Source organism: Myxocyprinus asiaticus, chromosome 21, assembly GCF_019703515.2.
Source record: "Myxocyprinus asiaticus isolate MX2 ecotype Aquarium Trade chromosome 21, UBuf_Myxa_2, whole genome shotgun sequence".
Taxonomy (NCBI): Eukaryota; Metazoa; Chordata; class Actinopteri; order Cypriniformes; family Catostomidae; genus Myxocyprinus; species Myxocyprinus asiaticus.
The window spans coordinates 43,904,909-43,923,664 of record NC_059364.1 but is presented as its reverse complement, the minus strand read 5'-3'; the positions used below and the strand labels follow the sequence as shown (position 1 = coordinate 43,923,664).

General features: G+C 39.0%; 1 protein-coding gene across 7 annotated transcripts; it reads left to right on the top strand.

The window, feature by feature from the left end:
- Nucleotides 1–11,410: 11,410 nt before the first annotated feature.
- On the top strand, nucleotides 11,411–17,944 carry LOC127412077 (uncharacterized). Of its 7 annotated transcripts, none has more exons than XM_051648122.1 (4): nucleotides 11,427–11,560; nucleotides 11,850–12,421; nucleotides 13,840–14,037; nucleotides 16,811–17,944. In XM_051648122.1, the coding sequence occupies exon 4, from the start codon at nucleotides 16,824–16,826 to the stop codon at nucleotides 17,466–17,468; it is 645 nt and encodes a 214-aa protein (XP_051504082.1). In that variant the 5' UTR covers nucleotides 11,427–11,560; nucleotides 11,850–12,421; nucleotides 13,840–14,037; nucleotides 16,811–16,823; the 3' UTR covers nucleotides 17,469–17,944. The 7 variants fall into 7 exon arrangements, with proteins under 7 accessions (XP_051504080.1, XP_051504084.1, XP_051504082.1 ...); XM_051648121.1 differs by having other exon boundaries at nucleotides 13,821–14,037; XM_051648118.1 differs by having other exon boundaries at nucleotides 13,798–14,037.
- Nucleotides 17,945–18,756: the final 812 nt, after the last annotated feature.

The following is an 18,756-nucleotide window of genomic DNA, read 5'->3' as shown; positions in this document are numbered from 1 at the left end:
AAGTAAAATAATCTGAAATTAATTCATTCGTTTGTACCGCCACTACTGGGTGTCTATATAGTAACTTAATCCAACCAATAAAAGTATTCCCAAACCCGTACATTTCCAAAATCTTAAAAAGATAATCCCATTGTAATGATGGCTGGCAAGGCAATGACAGACGATGAAGACGATGATGTGTGATGTGTTTATTATCAATCGTGAAATCCAAAAAACGTAAACCAAATGTGAACAAAACATAAACATGAACTTGACTTGACTTGACTTAGCTAAACAACGTTACATAAACACAATACCTGACAAGAGACAATGGCAAACTTGAGGGTATAAATACAGTTGTGCTCAAAAGTTTGCATACCCTTGCAGAAATTGTGAAATTTTGGCATTGATTTTGAAAATATGACTGATCATGCAAAAACACTTTTCTTTTATTTAAGGATAGTGATCATATGAAGCCATTTATCATCACATAGTTGTTTGACTCCTTTTTAAATCATAATGATAACAGAAATCACCCAAATGTCCCTGATCAAAAGTTTACATACCCTTGAATATTTGGCCTTGTTACAAACACACAAGGTGACACACACAGGTTTAAATGGCAATTAAAGGTTAATTTCCCACACCTGTGGCTTTTTAAATTGCAATTAGTGCCTGTGTATAAATAGTCAATGAGTTTGTTAGCTCTCACGTGGATGCACTGAGCAGGCTAGATACTGAGCCATGTGGAGCAGAAAAGAACTATCAAAAGACCTGTGTAACAAGGTAATGGAACTTTATAAAGATGGAAAAGGATATCAAAAGATACTCAAAGCCTTGAGAATGCCAGTCAGTACTGTTCAATCACTTATTAAGAAGTGGAAAATTCAGGGATCTCTTGATACCAAGCCAAGGTCAGGTAGACCAAGAAAGATTTCAGACACAACTGCCAAAAGAATTGTTTGGGATACAAAGAAAAACCCACAGGTAACCTCAGGAGAAATACAGGCTGCTCTGGAAAAAGACGGTGTGGTTGTTTCAAGGAGCAAAATACGATGATACTAAAAATTAGCTGCATGGTCGAGCTGCCGGAAAGAAGCCTTTACTGCGCCATTGCTACAAAAAAGCCCGGTTACAATATGCCCGACAACACCTTGACACGCCTCACAGCATCTGGCACACTGTAATTTGGAGTGATGAGACCAAAATAGAGCTTTATAGTCATAACCATAAGCGCTATGTATGGAGAGGGGTCAACAAGGCCTACAGTGAAAAGAATACAATCCCCACTGTGAAGCATGGTAGTGGCTCACTGATGTTTTGGGGGTGTGTGAGCTTTAAAGGCATGGGGAATCTTGCGAAAATTGATGGCAAGATGAATGCAGCATGTTTTCAGAAAATACTGGCAAACAATTTGCATTCTTCTGCACGAAAGCTGCGCATGGGTCACCCTTGGACTTTCCAGCACGACAATGACCCTAAGTACAAGGCCAAGTTGACCCTCCAGTGGTTACAGCAGAAAAAGGTGAAGGTTCTGGAGTGGCCATCACAGTCTCCTGACCTTAATATCATCGAGCCACTCTGGGGAGATCTCAAACGTGCGGTTCATGCAAGACGATCAAAGACTTTGCATGACCTGGAGGCATTTTGCCAAGACGAATGGGCTGAGGCATTGCTGTAACATGGCATAGAGCAGGCTGAGGCGTTGCTGTGACATGGCATAGAGCAGGATGAGGCGTTGCTGTGACATGGCATGGAGCAGGTTGATGCATGGCTGTGACATGGCATGGAGCAGGCCGAGGCATGACTTGGCATGGAGCAGACTCAGGCGTGGCTGTGACATGGCATGGTGCAGGCTGAGGCGTGACATGGCATGGAGCAGACTCAGGTGTGGCGGTGACATGGCATGGAGCAGACTTAGGCGTGGTTGTGACATGGCATGGAGCAGGCTCAGGCGTGGCTGTGACATGGCATGGAGCAGGCTCAGGCGTGGCTGTGACATGGCATGGAGCAGACTCAGGCGTGGCTGTGACATGGCATGGAGAAGACTCTGGTGTGGCTGTGACATGGCATGGAGCTGACTCTGGCGTGGCTGTGACATGGCATGGAGCTGACTCTGGCGTGGCTGTGACATGGTATGGAGCAGGCTGAGGCGTGGCTCTGACATGGCATGGAGCAGACTCAGGATGCGGGGCAGAAGGTGGCGCAAGCTCTGCGACCATGACGAGGGACCCTGGCTCAGCGACCATGACGTGGGACTCGGGCTTGGCGGCCATGACGTGGGACTCTGGTTTGGTGGCCATGATATGGAACTCCGGCTCGGCATCCACCTCCCCCACAGTGAACGTAGAACCACTTATCTGCAGGGCAAGGTCGATATACTGAGCCAGATTGAGGGGACTGCGACCGCCAGGCATCAGGGAAGTGATTGGCTCATTCAATCTCACCCGGAAAATGTCCTTGAGGGTGACTTCATTAAAGTCCACCCTGCAGGCCAGAGTACAGAAGTCCTCACTTCTCCAGCAAAATCCGCTCCCTGGCTCACGGCCTGCTGCTCGGGGGTGTCAGCTTGAGCATGTAAGTGTCTTTTAATATCTCCAGAGCCTGAGGATTTTGAATTCTTTGACATATTGTCTTCCTATAACGGTTATGAAACAGGGTGTATCGAATCTCACCGGTTTATGACATAAAAAGTATTAAAACTAGCAAAGTGCACAGAGCTCGTAGTTCACACTTACGAACCTCGCATGGCCTCACGTGACTCCCACATAAAATGTTTTTGCCCTCTTCGTGATATTATTATCGCCTGTTTGGAGTACTAAATGGTTGAAAATGTATTATTGCACAAAAAGAATATGAGGTTTTAATGTTTATTTGATTATTTTAGTGGAATTAGTTAACCTAGACAAATATAACCCACCTTCTTATCTGGTTGCACAACATTTAGCAGCAATAACTTCAGCTAAACACCACCTATAATTTGATATGAGCCTATAGACTTCTCTATGTAGGATCTTGGCCCATTCTTGTTTGCAGGACTGTCTTAATTCTGACTGGTCGGTAGGTCTTTGAGCATGAACTGCTCTTTTCAGGTCCTGACACATCATATCTATTGGATTCAAAGTAACTAGGCATCTCCAAAACGTTAACTTTGATTCTTTTCAGCCATCCAAATGTACACTTGGGTTTTGGAACATTCCGACCTGTTGCATAACTCGATTACAGCTCGTAAACAGATGGTCAGACATTCTCCTTGAGAATTCTGGAAATGTTTGCCAAGACTTATCCATTTGGAGGTAATAGCTTTCACTGATTCATTCGATGGAGTTCAAGAACTTTAGAAATGGTAAATCTTTCCAGACTGATACAGTACACATGCACGCACACGCACAAACACACACACACACATTGTTTTTCCAAATGAGGACATACCAAAAAATTTCCCAAAGGGAGGTTTTGTCCAGGGATGTGCACAGGGGGGTGGGTACAGTGACACTAGCCACTTCCCCTTTGCCCTCCTGGGCTGAGGTGCTCTTTGGGAGAAAGTAATTTTATTTGCATATATTAATTTTGCTTTTTATCCACAGTGTCAAAGCGATTTATACGTAATAAATAACACAACACTGTCTGCGTGATTTTCCTTTATTTATTTTTGGTTTATGCAAACATGTGCTAGACAGTTGTCTTTAGCCCCCGACACGATCCCATTAATTTTCAATGAGAGCAGAGCGACTTCCGGTGACAAGAGCGACAGTGACCATTGGCGACAGAGGTTGTTGTGGTGAGCGACAAGGCAAAATTGAGAAAAGTTTAACTTTGCAAATGACGAGCAACAGTATCTCGCACCCTCACTGCCTGGAGACAGATGACGTGAGCTCCACTGTGTTCACTCTTATTGGTAGTTGCTCCCGAATGTAGCTTGTCATTTGCATAAAGTTAAAGATGCAGTATGTAAGATTCAGAAACCCTTGTTATTAATGACACCTCTGGCCGTTAAGTGAACTGCAGCCAGCTACCTGTTGCTCGTGCTCGCACTCGTGCACACACTCCATAGGGACGCGAGCATCGGCCAAAACAATGACGTAACGTATCTATAGACAACGTGATTCACCGGCATCATGCTGACAGATGATGTAGCATAATTAAAATTACACAGTTATGATTGTTTTACTACAAACTTTTAGACTATATTATATTTGATTCTCCAGTGCTGGAACAGGGCTAAAACAAAGTGTGGTTATAGGTCTGACTATGCGAGACTGTAGTTTGAAGTAATTGCTTTTCTTTGCATGATACATTGACTGCATTTATACGATAGCCTATGTCGGCGTCAGCTAGCTAGCCAGCTTTATCAATAGCTGTTAGCTAAATTTGGTGGATGATGACAGTAGCTGTTTATAAAATAGACTGTACATTATAAATATGTTGACACAATTCAGTATTAATTGATGTAATTCCACCACAACTGTCATTTTGATATATCGATGCGCTATTGTTTTATAATAATAGATTGTATATACGTATTTTCTGTATAACCGAGTTACGTTACACTAATGAATGGGTCTTTTTGTATTATCTTGAACATTGTCTAGCATTCATTTCATGTGTTATTGTATTTTACCTTGCTGAATAATTACAGATTAACATTGTTTATGACAGTTACTGTGCAGGCAAGATCAAGTTAGCTAAAATTACACAGATCAGTCCTTATGGCACTATATTTCACATGCTTTGCAGTTATGTAAGCTTACCTGTCCAATAAGAGGAAAGCCAATTCAGGGTCGGTTTTGATCCCCAAAAACAAACGAAGGTCCCTCCAGGAATCAAATGCCCTGCTGATGTTCACTCTAGTTTTCGCTCGACCATGATCACGTTTCCGCTTAACCAGATGGGATTCAGTAGATAAATGTTTTTTTTTTTTTTCTGGCTTACTCAGAATTTGTGTAGGAGTCGGTGTTGGGAGCCGGATGTTTGCTGGATTCCATCTCTAAGATAACGTTACCTAGTGTTGCAGTTTGTTGTCGCTGTTGAATAGCAGAAGAGAAGCTATTACTGTCTGAGGCAAGGCTCTCAGAAGCGTGCATGAAAATCAGTCTACAGGCTTTAATAGGCAACCTAGGAAGTCCGGGAAGGGCTCATTTTTTAAGTTGCATTACAAGCCGTTCACACATTGGCAAAAAAAAGGTGAATATTACATGAACATTTTTACATATTGCACCTTTAAAGGGGTCATGAAATGCTCTTTTTTTTAATAGTTTTATTATCTTCCCTGAGGTCCACTAATAATGTTAGTAATGTTTTTTTGCATTAAAACATTCATAATTTAATAATATATGATCATTAATATATGGCCCTCTGTCTGAAACACTCGGTTTTGGCATTAGCGCCTCCTTAAAACTTCAATGTAAACGGCCACTGTTTTGATTGGCTAACAGTGTGTAGCCCTTCAAATTCAGCCATTTTTGAAAAATCAATCTTAAGAGAATAAACAAGCTTCACAACATTGTAAAACTAGATTTCAGGGGTTACACATAACGCACACCCAACACATTGCAGTATAATAATATATTATGTGTTCAGCTCAAGCACAACTGTTAACACTCACACCTTGTCTACACCGGACATGAGAGTCGCGTCAGAAACAATAGAACCCATTATAATCAATGATGCTGTCTACCATGGCAGCATCCGTTGCGTCGCGTCGCGCTCACAGATGTCAAGTTCCATTTTGCGCTACACATGCTGATGCTACTACTGCCAACAACACAAATAAACGGTTTAGAAAGTTTGTGTTGATGCGCCCAGTGTAGACAGCCTCAAGCCGCTGCATCGTGTCGTGTCAATGGGCGCGCCTGGTGTAAACAGTGTGTCAGCACCATAAACTATCAAATAGTCATGACATTTTAAATATTCATGAATGGAACTGCTTACTGTTTTGCATCGGGACCAAGTGTTTTTAATTGCCCCATTCTTCAATAACAGTGCCTTTGCAAAGCTTGAATCATATTATGACTGGTTCACAAGCAATCCACATTGATATAAGCTGAAAAAACATGCAGTCCACGCTGATATATGCTGAAGACACATCCACATCCAGTTTCCAGTATCATCCTGCACTGGAATGCACATCACCAGAAAAGCATCTAAATGGTCAAAGATGTCCATCCAGTGCATGTTTTTTTACACCAACAATTAAAAATAACACAGATGGGTGAAATAATGCATCTATGATGCGTTTGTGCTCAAAACAACAAGAGGCAGCAGCTGAATGACAGAGAATAGCTTCTCCTCTTCTTAGTTGTAACTTGACACCGTGTCTTTTAAAAGCAGCCCGAGATATGTATCAAGCAGTCAAAGACATCTGTCTGTGCATGTTTAAATACAAAAATAATTTTAAATAGTCCAGATGGGTCACCTTTGGTGTTCAGGAATAATGAGGCCACAGTAGGCTTATGTCCTGCTGTCTCTCACTCTGAGAAAGAACTGAAGCACCATTGGGTGGGGCCAAGGGTGCAATGATTTTAAGTAGGCTTTAATGTTTTTGAGCTGTAGAGGCAGTCATGAATTAATGTACCCCAAGTGCCATAGGGTAGTCGTGGAAGTACAGAATGAGCTGTTTTTGCAGCTTAGTTTCAATAAATGATTTTATTGCATTGGGGATTAAGTTTTGAGTTCTGAAATGTACAGAATTTATGTTTTTATAATAGAAATACCCCTTATATGTAAAAATATCAAGGACAATTTTATTCCTCATTACATGACCCCTTTGAACTTTTCCCAACTAGTCTTGTTTCTCACCATGGCGACCTCGGTTGCCAGCTGTTGCTGTTGCTCGTGCCACTGGAAGTTGCTCTGCTCTCATTGAAAATGAATGGGATCGTGTCGCTTTGTCGCTCAATGTTGCTGGCGGCGTGAACAGGGCTTGTGCAAGATACTGGAGTCGAGGATAAACAAGACGGAGAAGATAAAATTTTCTGTGAGTGATTTCACTGTTCTATATCATTTGTATGTAACTACATACATAGATATAGCCTCATAAAAATTATGCGTGGAAAACCGTGTCGGCATTCTGAGCGAGTATAATTCATACATTGATAGATCGTTCATCTTATTCATAATATATGATGCAATGAGCACCGCTGAAGGTATAATCTGTAATCAGAATTTCCAAAGCAATTATGACCAGACATGCAGTAGGAACACCCACAAGTGACAAAGATCGCATAGTCTAACGACACCTAGCCAGACCAAGTAACAATGTCGTTTGCGTTTGTGGTGTGAACTGGGCTTTCTGCTGTTGTGTTGCATCTCTGTTCAGTAGGCTGTGGATCAGGAGCAAAAGGGGGAGGATGGGGCACTAAGTGGGTCCAATGCTTGACACTTGAGCGGGTCCAAAGGCATCTAAAATGTGCTTTAATTAGTATTGACATGCATTAAAAACATGCATTAGTGTACGTTTACACGACAATGATGTACTAAAAACTGAAAAGTTTTTCCTTTGCGTTTTTGAAAAGTTTCGCGTACAGACGACAACGTTGTCAAAATGATCCCCGTTCACATGGATCCGCGAAAATGACTAAAAAGGCTGTATTATGCATGCCAGGCCAGTAGTTGGCGATGTCACTTTGTAAAGAAACACTACGCGCCTCAATAACAATTACGTAATCATGAAATTTAACTGCATAATGTTAAATAACACAAATCTGCATATCAGGCTACACATTATGCTGTGCACATTGTCTATGTTCAAATCCAAGGCTTTGACTCTGGCCTTCAGGACAGCCAATAGAACAACACCCTCTTACTTTAATTCACTCCTCCAGGTCTATGTCCCCACTCGCTCTCTGCGGTCAATGAACGAGCGGCGCCTGGTGGTCCCATCGCAAAGAGGCACAAAGTCCATTTCACAGTCATTCACTTTCTCTGTTCCTCTGTGGTGGAATAAGCTTCCAACCTCCACACAATCTGCTGAAACCATCTCAACATTGAAAACACATCTGTTTCATGAGTATTAAACCAATTCACACTAATTGCACTTACTATTTAATAATAATAATAATAATAATAAAAAACGACTTTTCTGTCTCTTTCGTCTTTGCTAGCTCCGCACTTCTCCAGCTACTCTGGTAAACTTGGGAGGGTGATACTGCAGATATTGTTGACTTTTGTATATAAAAAAATTGCTTGCTATGTCCCTCAGTTGAAAGTCACTTTAGATAAAAACATCTGCTAAATGACTAAATTTAAATTTAAATGTAAATTGTGTCCATATGGGTCATTGCAATATGTCAACAACAAAAACAAAAATTATGCATTGTTTAAACTATTTTTATTATTAGATAATTAAACTTGCATTAAAGGTGCACTCAGTAAGTCTTTGCTAATTAAAAAAGTTTTACACATAAAGACATTACTTTTTAGACATGTGTTTACAGTTATGTACAATCACTTTTGAAGAAGACTCCAGTCATGTCAGTAGCTCAGTAAAAGCTGTTTAATTTTACATTGAGCAGGTCGCCCCTCATGGGCGCTGCCAAGTTGACAACACATGACAAACTGTGTCATGCAATTGACTAAGTTACTACCAATAATAATACAATGTTTATTTTATATAGCGCTTTCAGCCAATGCTCAAACATGAAAGTACATGTAAACAAAACAAACAATAACAACAAACACAATACACTTTCTACAGACAACAACAGAGCCTAAGTCAACAGTATACTGTAGTCCAGAGTGATGCCATTGATCAGCAAGAGTGTGATCCACCAGACAAGTCCTGACAGAATGAGTGCAAGTGGAAAGATAAAATATCCCTTATAAAAAAAAGCCCCCTGGTGGAGTGATGAAACAAACCACATGGATCGCGGAGAGTAGCATGAGCCTCCACATGCGGAGTCGCCACAGTGTCATGCACAACGAGTCATGTGATAAGATGCACGGATCGACAATCTCAGAAGCAGAGGCAACTGAGTCTTGTCCTCCACTATCCGGATTGAGGTGAGTAACCGCACCACCACAAGGACCTACTAAGTAGTGGGAATTGTGAATTCCAAATTGGGAGAAAATAAATAATAATAATAATATGAAGAAGAAGAAGAAATGGTACCATTCTAGTATCCATATAAATTCTTATCAACAAACATACATATACAATTACGCATGTGTCTATTCACATCAATACACGTGCATTTATAATAATTTTACCCAAAGTTGACAATACTTATTTTTACATCTACTTTATATTTTCTTTATTTTTAAATACTTTTGTATAGGCCTACATATATTATCTCTTTTATATAAAATGTAGCTTTTATATCCGTAATTCAATATATACCTACACATATCATACATATATGCATATATACATACATAAACATATATATGTGGTGGATTTACTCAAGGAGGACACGGGGAACCAGGTTTATTCACCTCAGGTAGGAGGGTTTTTAATAACGTAACTTGTTTTTTTTTTTTTACAGGCTTGCCACAACACATCAGCTTCACACTTTCACAGTATTCTCTAACTTCACAATACTCTTTAGCTTCACAATACTCTTTAGCTCCACAATACTCTTTAATTTCACGAAGACCTTCACGACTCAGACACTCTCTCTGGTCTGCTGGCGGTGTGGCTCTTTTATGCCGCTCTCCCCGTGCTCAGTGTAATTAGAGACAGGTTTTAGACATAATTTAGCTCAGGTGCAAGCGCCCTTACCGCTTTCTCTCTCTCTGGACGAACGCTTGACCATGCCCTCGCTGCCACATATATATATATACACCTACATACTGTACATAAAAAGTATGTGAACCACTAGGCCAATGACATCAACAAAAGCTAATTAGAGTCAGGAGTTGGCCAACCTGGCACCCAATTAATGAAACAAGATTGGAGGTGTGGGTTAGAGCTATTTTGACTTATAAAAAGCACTCAAACATTTCAAGTTTACAACTCACAAGAAGCATCTATTGACGTGGACCATGCCTCACAAAAAAGAGATCTCAGAAGACCTACAATCAAAAATGGTTGCTTTGCATAAAGCTGGAAAGGTTAACAAAGTTATCTCGAAGAGCTTAGATATCCATCTGTCCACAGTTAGACAAAATGTCTATAAATGGAGACGATTTAGTACTGTGGCTACTCTCCCTAGAAGTGGCTGTCCAGCCCAGATGACTCAAAGGGCACATCGCAGAATTCTCAATGAGGTAAAAAAGAACCCTAGAGTGACAGCTAAAGACTTAAAGGAATCATTGGAACTTGTTAACATCTCTGTTCATGAGTCTACTAAACGGAAAACATTAAACAGGTATGAAGTCCATGACAGGACATCATGAAGGAAGTCATTGCTTTCCAACAAAAACATTACTGCATGCCTGAAGTTTGCCAAAGACCACCTTGACACTCCACAATGCTACTGGGAAAATGTTTGTGGACTGATCAAACAATGGATGAATTGTTTGAGAAGAACACACAGCACTATATATGGCATAAAAAGGGCACTGCATACCAACATGAAAACATCATCCCAACGGTGATGTACGGTAGAGGGAGCATCATGATTTAGGGCTGCTTTGCTACTTGGGGCCTGGACCGCTTGCCATCATCAAGGGAAATATTAATTCCCAAGTTTATCAAGATATCCTTCAGGATAATATAGGGGTGGCTGTGCACCGGCTGAAGTTCAGTAGAAGTTGGGTGATGCTACTTTTTATTACCACATTATATTTTACGAATGATGACTCTAAACATCGAAGTAAATCCATTACAGAATAGCTTCAAAAAAAGAAAATCCACCTTTTGGAGTGGCCCAGTCAGAGCCCAGACTTTAACCCTATAGAGATGCTGTGGAATGGCCTCAAGAGAGCCGTTCACACCAGACATCCTAAGGATATTACTGAGCTGAAGCAGTTCTGTAAGGAATATTGGTCCAAAATTTCTTCTGAACGTTGTTCAGGTCTAATCCGCAGCTACCGGAAACACTTGGTTGAGGTTATTGCTGCCAAAGGAGGATTGACCAGTTATTAAATCCAAGGGTTCACTTACTTTTCCACAGCAATGTTAATGTTTAGTGGGATGTGTTCAATAAAGACATTAAAGATTATAATTGTTTGTGTGTTGTTAGCTGTTTTTTTAGAAAAATGTTTTTTTTAACAAGAATGTTAATGTTTTTAAACCATGTATGGTTTGAATGTAGAAACAATGTACATACAATAGAACACTCAAAAAGACATTGTTATTTTATACAATTTCATACAGTGCTGGGATTATACAGAATTCAATCAAAACCCCAACCTGTCTTGCTTAATGCTTAAAATGAACTTTTATGGTGTACATTTCATCTGCGCTTACATCATATTTTTTATTGACTATTTCAGGTTGTTCCCAGATGCAGTTAATATTTTCCTGCTTGTCTGAGCTGGTCACGCATAGCAAGATGCTGAGGACACTGTTTGTGGCTTTGGCAAGCTCTGCGGATTCAGCAAGTCAGAGTCCAGATTCATGAACAGTCTATTATATCCTCACACGGACTGTGAGCAGGACATGTGTTTGACTGCCTCTTAACATCACAACGGCAAACAGGTATTTAGATTTTATTTGTCATCTTTCTTTCTTTCTTTCTCTTACTTTCTCTTTCTCTCTTTCTTTATTTTCAGGACTGATAATCTGTGTGTGATTACTAGAACGTCAAGTGTATGTTTTACAAAAGCCAGGACACATACACACTGTTGAGAATTAAGTTTGCCATATGTGGATAGTGTTTATGAAAAGACGATCAAACCACATTAACAAAAAATAAAAAGATTTAACCCGGGGTGTTATCTTTTTAACAATTTAAAGAGTGTTTTTTTTTTTTTTTTTTTCTTTTTAGATTAACCACAGGAAACAGGCAAAGCTGCCAGAAAATTTTTCTTGCTTTCCCAGAAACAAGATTCCGGACTTGGCATGTTTATACAAAATCTTTGTGAATTATGCTCCCTCTGTGTATTCATTTATTCAAAAAGCTATGAAAGGATGTAACACAATGATTAATATGATGTTAGTAGAGAATAAAAAGGTCATGATTGCAATAGCTATACTGTTATATAACATTTATAGTGTACTGTGTGTTTTGTGGGAGAAGGTGATATAGAGATTACACAGATCTTGAAGTGGTTCTGACATGCTGATGAAGTGTGGACACACCCTGGTTTTAGTCAGGAGAGAAAATGAAGGAAAGCTGTATGCATTCTGGACCAGGCAGGATAAATAGTGGTTTCCAACAGCACGTCACCTCCGGCCAGATTTGTTGCATAATGAGAAACTGAAGCATAGTTTAAGACTCTGGAGGAAGCAGCACGCCAATCCAAGCAACAGTATTGCAGTTGGACTGGTGCTTAGGAATTTTTGCGAGTGAAATTAAAACCTTCAGGTTTGAGGAAGCAAAAGAAAGATGAAAACAAGGTAAAACTTCTACTTTGTGTTTAATGACATACGTTTGAATGTAAAACAGTATGAAACAGTGTTTGTAAGCATGCTGAAATGTCTGTGAGCTTGTACATGTACTGTGGGTCCCAAAAGCCTGATGGTCCATGTTATTTTCTGTCATAACTTTTGGTTGTTTTAAAGGTGATGTGTGTTTCTTTATGTTAAAACACTTTATCCTGTCCCATTAATATGCAGAGAAAACTTTAAGCAAGCCATTAGTAGGCTGATTACCTTGAAAATAGTTAACACTTACTCGCTATCAAAGCATTACTCTTTTGTTTGAGCATCATGACCAGCCTGACATAGCAATGTTAGCTCAACCAATGGCGTGAAATTTTGGGCGGGACTATCTGTTTTGTCTGACCAATGGAAGACTGGGGGAGTGTTTGGAAATCTATTCGAAAGCATTATGGGTAATCCTTTACACTATCATTCCCTTTGTTAAGGTTTATAAATGGGTTTATTAATGACTAATGAGTCATTTACAAATGCATTATAAATCATTGATATTTGATAATAAAAACATAAATGAAAAGGGTGACATTCATGCAATACTTGCCAAAAAGCCATTTTACCTCACGTTATAAATGCCTAATAATACATATTCAACATTAATAATATAAAAAGTACCTTAATGTAGAGTGGACACATGTGAAGCATTTATTAAGGAGTTTCCAACATTAAAAACCTTTGTACATAAAGTTCAGTATGGTTTAATGGTCATCAGGCATTATTATATGATATATGCTGTAAATGAGCATGAAGACCTGAAAAGTGTTTTTGAAATGGACTTTAGGTAACTAGGACTAGTTAAGTTGGGACAGCACTCGGAGTAGTACCATTCTTTTGACATCAACGTGACAAGGAAAGTGAAATCACAAGTGAGTCAAGACATTACAGTCATGAATATAAGCACAAAGCAAACTGTTTAGCAAAATGACATATTTCCTCCATTTAATCTCATTATAATAGCCTATTTTTGCTGCATTGTGATGTAAATCGTGAAATAGGCCATTTTATGTTTTTGATTAAAATAAGTATGAATTACGGTATTTATTAAGCATTTATAACATGTAAGTTAAAATGCTCACTATTTGGCAAGTATTGCATGAAAGTCACCCTTTTTATTCATGTTGTTATAACTGTATATCAGTGATTTATAATTCATTTGTAAATAAATGAGTAGTCATTAATGAACCCTTTTATAAAACCTTAACTAAGGAAACATTAATGTAAAGTATTACCACATTATTTTTACAATATTGTTTGATGAAACTAGTAATGCAGAAATTACGCACTTCACTATAAAATGTTTCAAATCCTTAAACTTTTTTTTTAATTATTATTTTCAGGTTCAAATGAATAAAAATCCCAGATTTTCCATGTGTTCTCAGACCTTTGGACCCCATTGACAATTATGTTCCATTCAGCTGACAACCACTCAAACAGTCCACTAGAGCCATGGCAACGCTCACAGTGAGCTGCATTAAAGACCGTCAGAGGGCCTAGCCTGTTTTACTGCCCTGTCTACATCTTACATTGGCTGACTGACCCTACACAGTGCCACCACTGTGCTTCACTGAAACATCCTGGTAAGTTGCAATTCTTTAACTTACAAGCATTAGCTTTTTTCTAAAAACCAGTGAGCTGCCTACGTGGGCAGCATTTAAAGAATTCATTGGAAAGCTGATGCAAATGCCTGGCCAATGCATTGCAAGCTTGTGGTCCTGCTTTAGATACTTAATGTACATTTCAGTATTACTGTGGTGGTAACAATCCTCAGTACTCAAAGGGGGCGACAGAGTTACCTTCAAATGTCTGTGTCAGATGTGTTATTATTCAGCTGGCTAACTATAAACATGTTGACAGTTAAACCAGAGTCTGTTTGAAGGTGGAGCCTACAAGCTTGGCCTAAAATAGCATAACGCAGCAGACCTATAGACATTCTATGGGTGGTACACTGGCGAGGAGACAATATGCCATTCTTTTTTAATGGATGTTAATGGAGGAGATGTTTCAGTGTGCTGAATAAACTGCCTTTGTAAGGAAACAGTTCATCACTTAATGAATTGACTGCCTGTCCACTAATCTTCAACATTTCTAACACTAAACAATCCTTTTGGAGTGAACAATGTGTGGAGTTTACTACGATAAAATTGCTGTGGTGTTAGTTTGCAGCTCTCCCCATTCATACTTATGGTATCCGCAAATGGTGATTTAACGTTGTAACACACTAGTTGACCATTATGCTCTCTCCTATGGTAAAAGTGTGGAGGTTGTTATCTCAGTATAGAAGATCTCTGGTTAAACATACTTTAACTAACTTTAACTCTTTAAACTGTTGCTGTACCATGGAGAAAACTGGCCATTGAAGAAGTTTAATCTCCAATATAGCGCCCCTTGTGGGAATACTGAGAACAAAACTTATACTTGCATTGTGCACTTTTGGGAGATAGTTAACTAAAAGAAAGCAACGCTACTAACTTAACAACATGTTTCAGTTGCTTGACAGTAGCAAAGCAGTTTGAAAATAGTGTAGTTTTTCCAATAATGAGCTACTTTTTCCAATGAGTAATGCTGTAGTCTCACAAAATGCTACATTTGCAGCAATGGAGCCGATAGAGTATGCACTCAGCTAAACCATTCTCTCTATCTCGTGTAGCACTGAGAAAACCAAATCATTTATGTGAATTGATTCTTTTGGACAGTTTATGTAAATGAACCAAAAAAACAAAAAAAAAAAACAATTCCCTTATATTTGGTGTTGGGATCTCAGATTCATTTTAGTGAGTCGATTCTTGAATAGATTAAACATGTGTTTTGAAGATGTGTACTTACTGTGCTCACTTCACATAAACTCTTGTACTGTAAAACATTTACATACCTTATCTGTCACGTAGTATTAACTACAGTGTCTATGGCAAAGTAGCGATTTTCCCGTAGTAGACAGTTACATTACAATGACAGGAAGTAGCGAGTTGCAAGTCGCATATGCGCAATCGAACACAGAACAGCATACCCATCCTGTCATCAGCTGTTGTGTAGAGTCCCAAATAGCTACACTCACTGACCACTTTATTAGGTACACCTACTTATTCATGCGATTATCTAATCAGCCAATCGTGTGGCAGCAATGCAATGCATAAAATCATTCATATAAGGGCAGGAGATCAGTTAATGTTTACATCATCCATCAGAATGGGGAAAATTGTGATCTCAGTGATTTCGACCGTGGCACAATTTTTGGTGCCAGATGGGCTGGTTTGAGTATTTCTGTAACCGCTGATCTCCTGGGATTTTCACACACAACAATCTCTAGAGTTTACTCAGAATGGTGCCATAAACAAAAAACATCCACTGTGCGGCAGTTCTGCGGACGGAAATGCCTTGCTAATGACAGCGGTCAACGGAGAATGGCCAGACTGGTTCAGGCTGACAGAAAGGCTACAGTAACTCAGATAACCACTCTGTACAATTGTAGTGAGCAGAATAGCATCTCAGAATGCACAACATGTCGAAACTTGAGGCAGATGGGTTACAACAACAGAAGACCACATCGGGTTCCACTTCTGTCAGCCAAGAACAGAAAGCTTAGGCTGCAGTGGGTCTACCATCTTGTGTATCTCAGCAGAAATCCAGATTCATCAGACCAGGCTATGTTTTTCCAGTCTTTAACTGTTCAGTTTTGGTGAAACTGTGCACACTGCAGCCTCAGTTTCCTGTACTTGGCTAACGGAATTAGAACCCAACGTGGTCTTCTGCTGTTGTAGCCTCAAGGTTGGACATGTTGTGCATTCTGAGATGCTATTCTGCACACTACAATTGTACAGAGGGGTTATCTGAGTTAACTTAGCCTTTCAGTCAGCTTGAAGCAGTCTAGCCATTCTCCTTTGACTGCTCTCATCAACAAGCCATTTCTGTCTGCAGAACTGCCGCTCAATGGATGATTTTGATTTTGGCACCATTCTGAGTAAACTCTAGAGATTGTTATGAGTGAAAATCCCAGGAGATCAGCAGTTACAGAAATACTCAAAACCAACAATCATGCCATGGTTGAAATGACTGAGGTGAACCAAACGAAGTGGTCGGTGAGTGTAATTACAGCGCAAGAAATGGAACAGAACACAGGTGTCTCTCGAGACTTTCAAAAGTTCTTTTAATTTGATGTTGTGTCTAAAAAACATGGCACAACCTTTACATAGAAAACTATGCACTGTGGGACGCCAAAATTCATTCAATGTGAACAGCCCCTTAAACTGCTGCTGCCTATGTACTCAGAAGACATTATGGTAGCTCACTGTGATTTGGTACAGAGCCAATATCATTACTGTTTGACTAAACAATCTTCCTTTCTCATACATGCAGGTCTCTAAATAAGATGATCCTGTGTAGTCACATGTCTTTTGCAGTGCTGTACTGCATACTGTGGCTCGCTGTGCCTGTCCTGCTGCGCTCTGAATTCAAGGTGGCCTATGTCACCGAGCGCAGTGTATACATGTGCACGTGTGCGCAGGATCTCGGCTTCTGCGAGAAAATGAACTCCAGCGAATGCAGCAACTGCAAGAACCAATCACTTGTGCTTCAGAAGGCTGAGAGCCCCAGCCCGGTGCAAAAGAAGCGCCTGACGGTCTGGTACACCTCACCCCTTAATGTGGCCCTCCTGTTGAACAACTCAGAAGTTAGGCACCTGTCATTGGTCCAGTGCAAACCCGCTGTTGACCAGCCTATCTCATTTGACTACTTCACAGTACAGCGTCTGGAAACTCTAACAGTCACCTATCCATTCTGGAAGCCTGGCCTGAGTTATAATATCACAATTGGCAAAGACAGAGGCGCCCCCTACCATGAGGAAGCGAGAATCGCAGTCATTCACACCTCTGTGTTGACTGGAAAAACAGAGCTAAAATCCTACACTGTCCAAACCAAAGTGGACCGCAACGGCATGATGTCCTTCCCAGACATTTACATGTCTCGCAATGGGCTTTCGGAAATGTCCAGGATATTTGTCACTTTTCTGTACTGAGAAGCCTTTGAATCTACTTCCCCAATTTCCACAGGCATATTGTAGTATTTGATCATAACACACTTTTCATCTAGCTATTATATACTATGATGTTACATAGTTGCTCTCACTATTAAACAAATAACTGTTCTGCATATTTGGTAATGTATATAATTTATATAGTAATGTATATAATCAATATACAAATATATAATATAAATTCTTATTGCAAATATTGACCACATGCATGTCATTTTCTGATTAAAGGCCATGTACAAAGACTTTATTAAAAAAAAGAAAAGAAAAAAAGACTTGGCAACACTTTCTATAAAGACCATATTTAGAATGCATTGTAAAGGTAGTAAAAATGCATTATAATGCATCTGTTATGTCTCATAATACGTTTTGTAATATGTTATAACTTCACAAAAATAATTGTAACCACAATAATAATACATAATCACACTTACCATTTTAACATGACCAACATAAAATTTTATCCACAGATTTGCATAGTTTATAATGTATTTTATATTATATATATATATATATATATATATATATATATATATATATATATATATATATATTAGGGCTGTCAATCGATTAAAATTGATTTGTAATTGAATTAATTACATGGTATGCCGATTAATTAATCGAAATAATCACAATTAATCGCATACATAAACATTTGCAGAGAAAGCCCCTCAGATAACAATAATTAAATATATAATGATTAAATAATTATAAATAGTTATATTTAATAATTATTCATATAAATAAATAAATAAATAAATATATATATTTATACACACACACACACACACACTACCGATCAAAAGTTTTGAAACACTTACTCATTCTTTATTATAAAATGTTTTTCTTCATATTTTAGAATAATAGAAAGTCATCAAAACTATGGAATAACATAAATGGAACTATGGGAATTATGTTGTGACTAAACAAAATCCAAAATAAATCAAAACTGTGTTATATTTTAGCATCTTCAAAGTAGTCACCCTTTGCCTAGAATTTGCAGACATGTACTCTTGACATTTTCTCAACCAACTTCTTGAGGTATCACCCTGGGATGCTTTTTAAACAGTACTGAAGGAGTTCCCATCTATGTCGGGCACTTATTGGCTGCTTTTCTTTATTATTTGGTCCAAGTCATCAATTTCAAAAACTTTTTTTTAATTAAATTTGAGATTTATAATGAAATAAATTAATATCGTGGCACAATTATATTTTTGTCTACAAAACTAATTTCAAACATTTAAGCATACGTCTTCAGATCAAAAGATTTTTA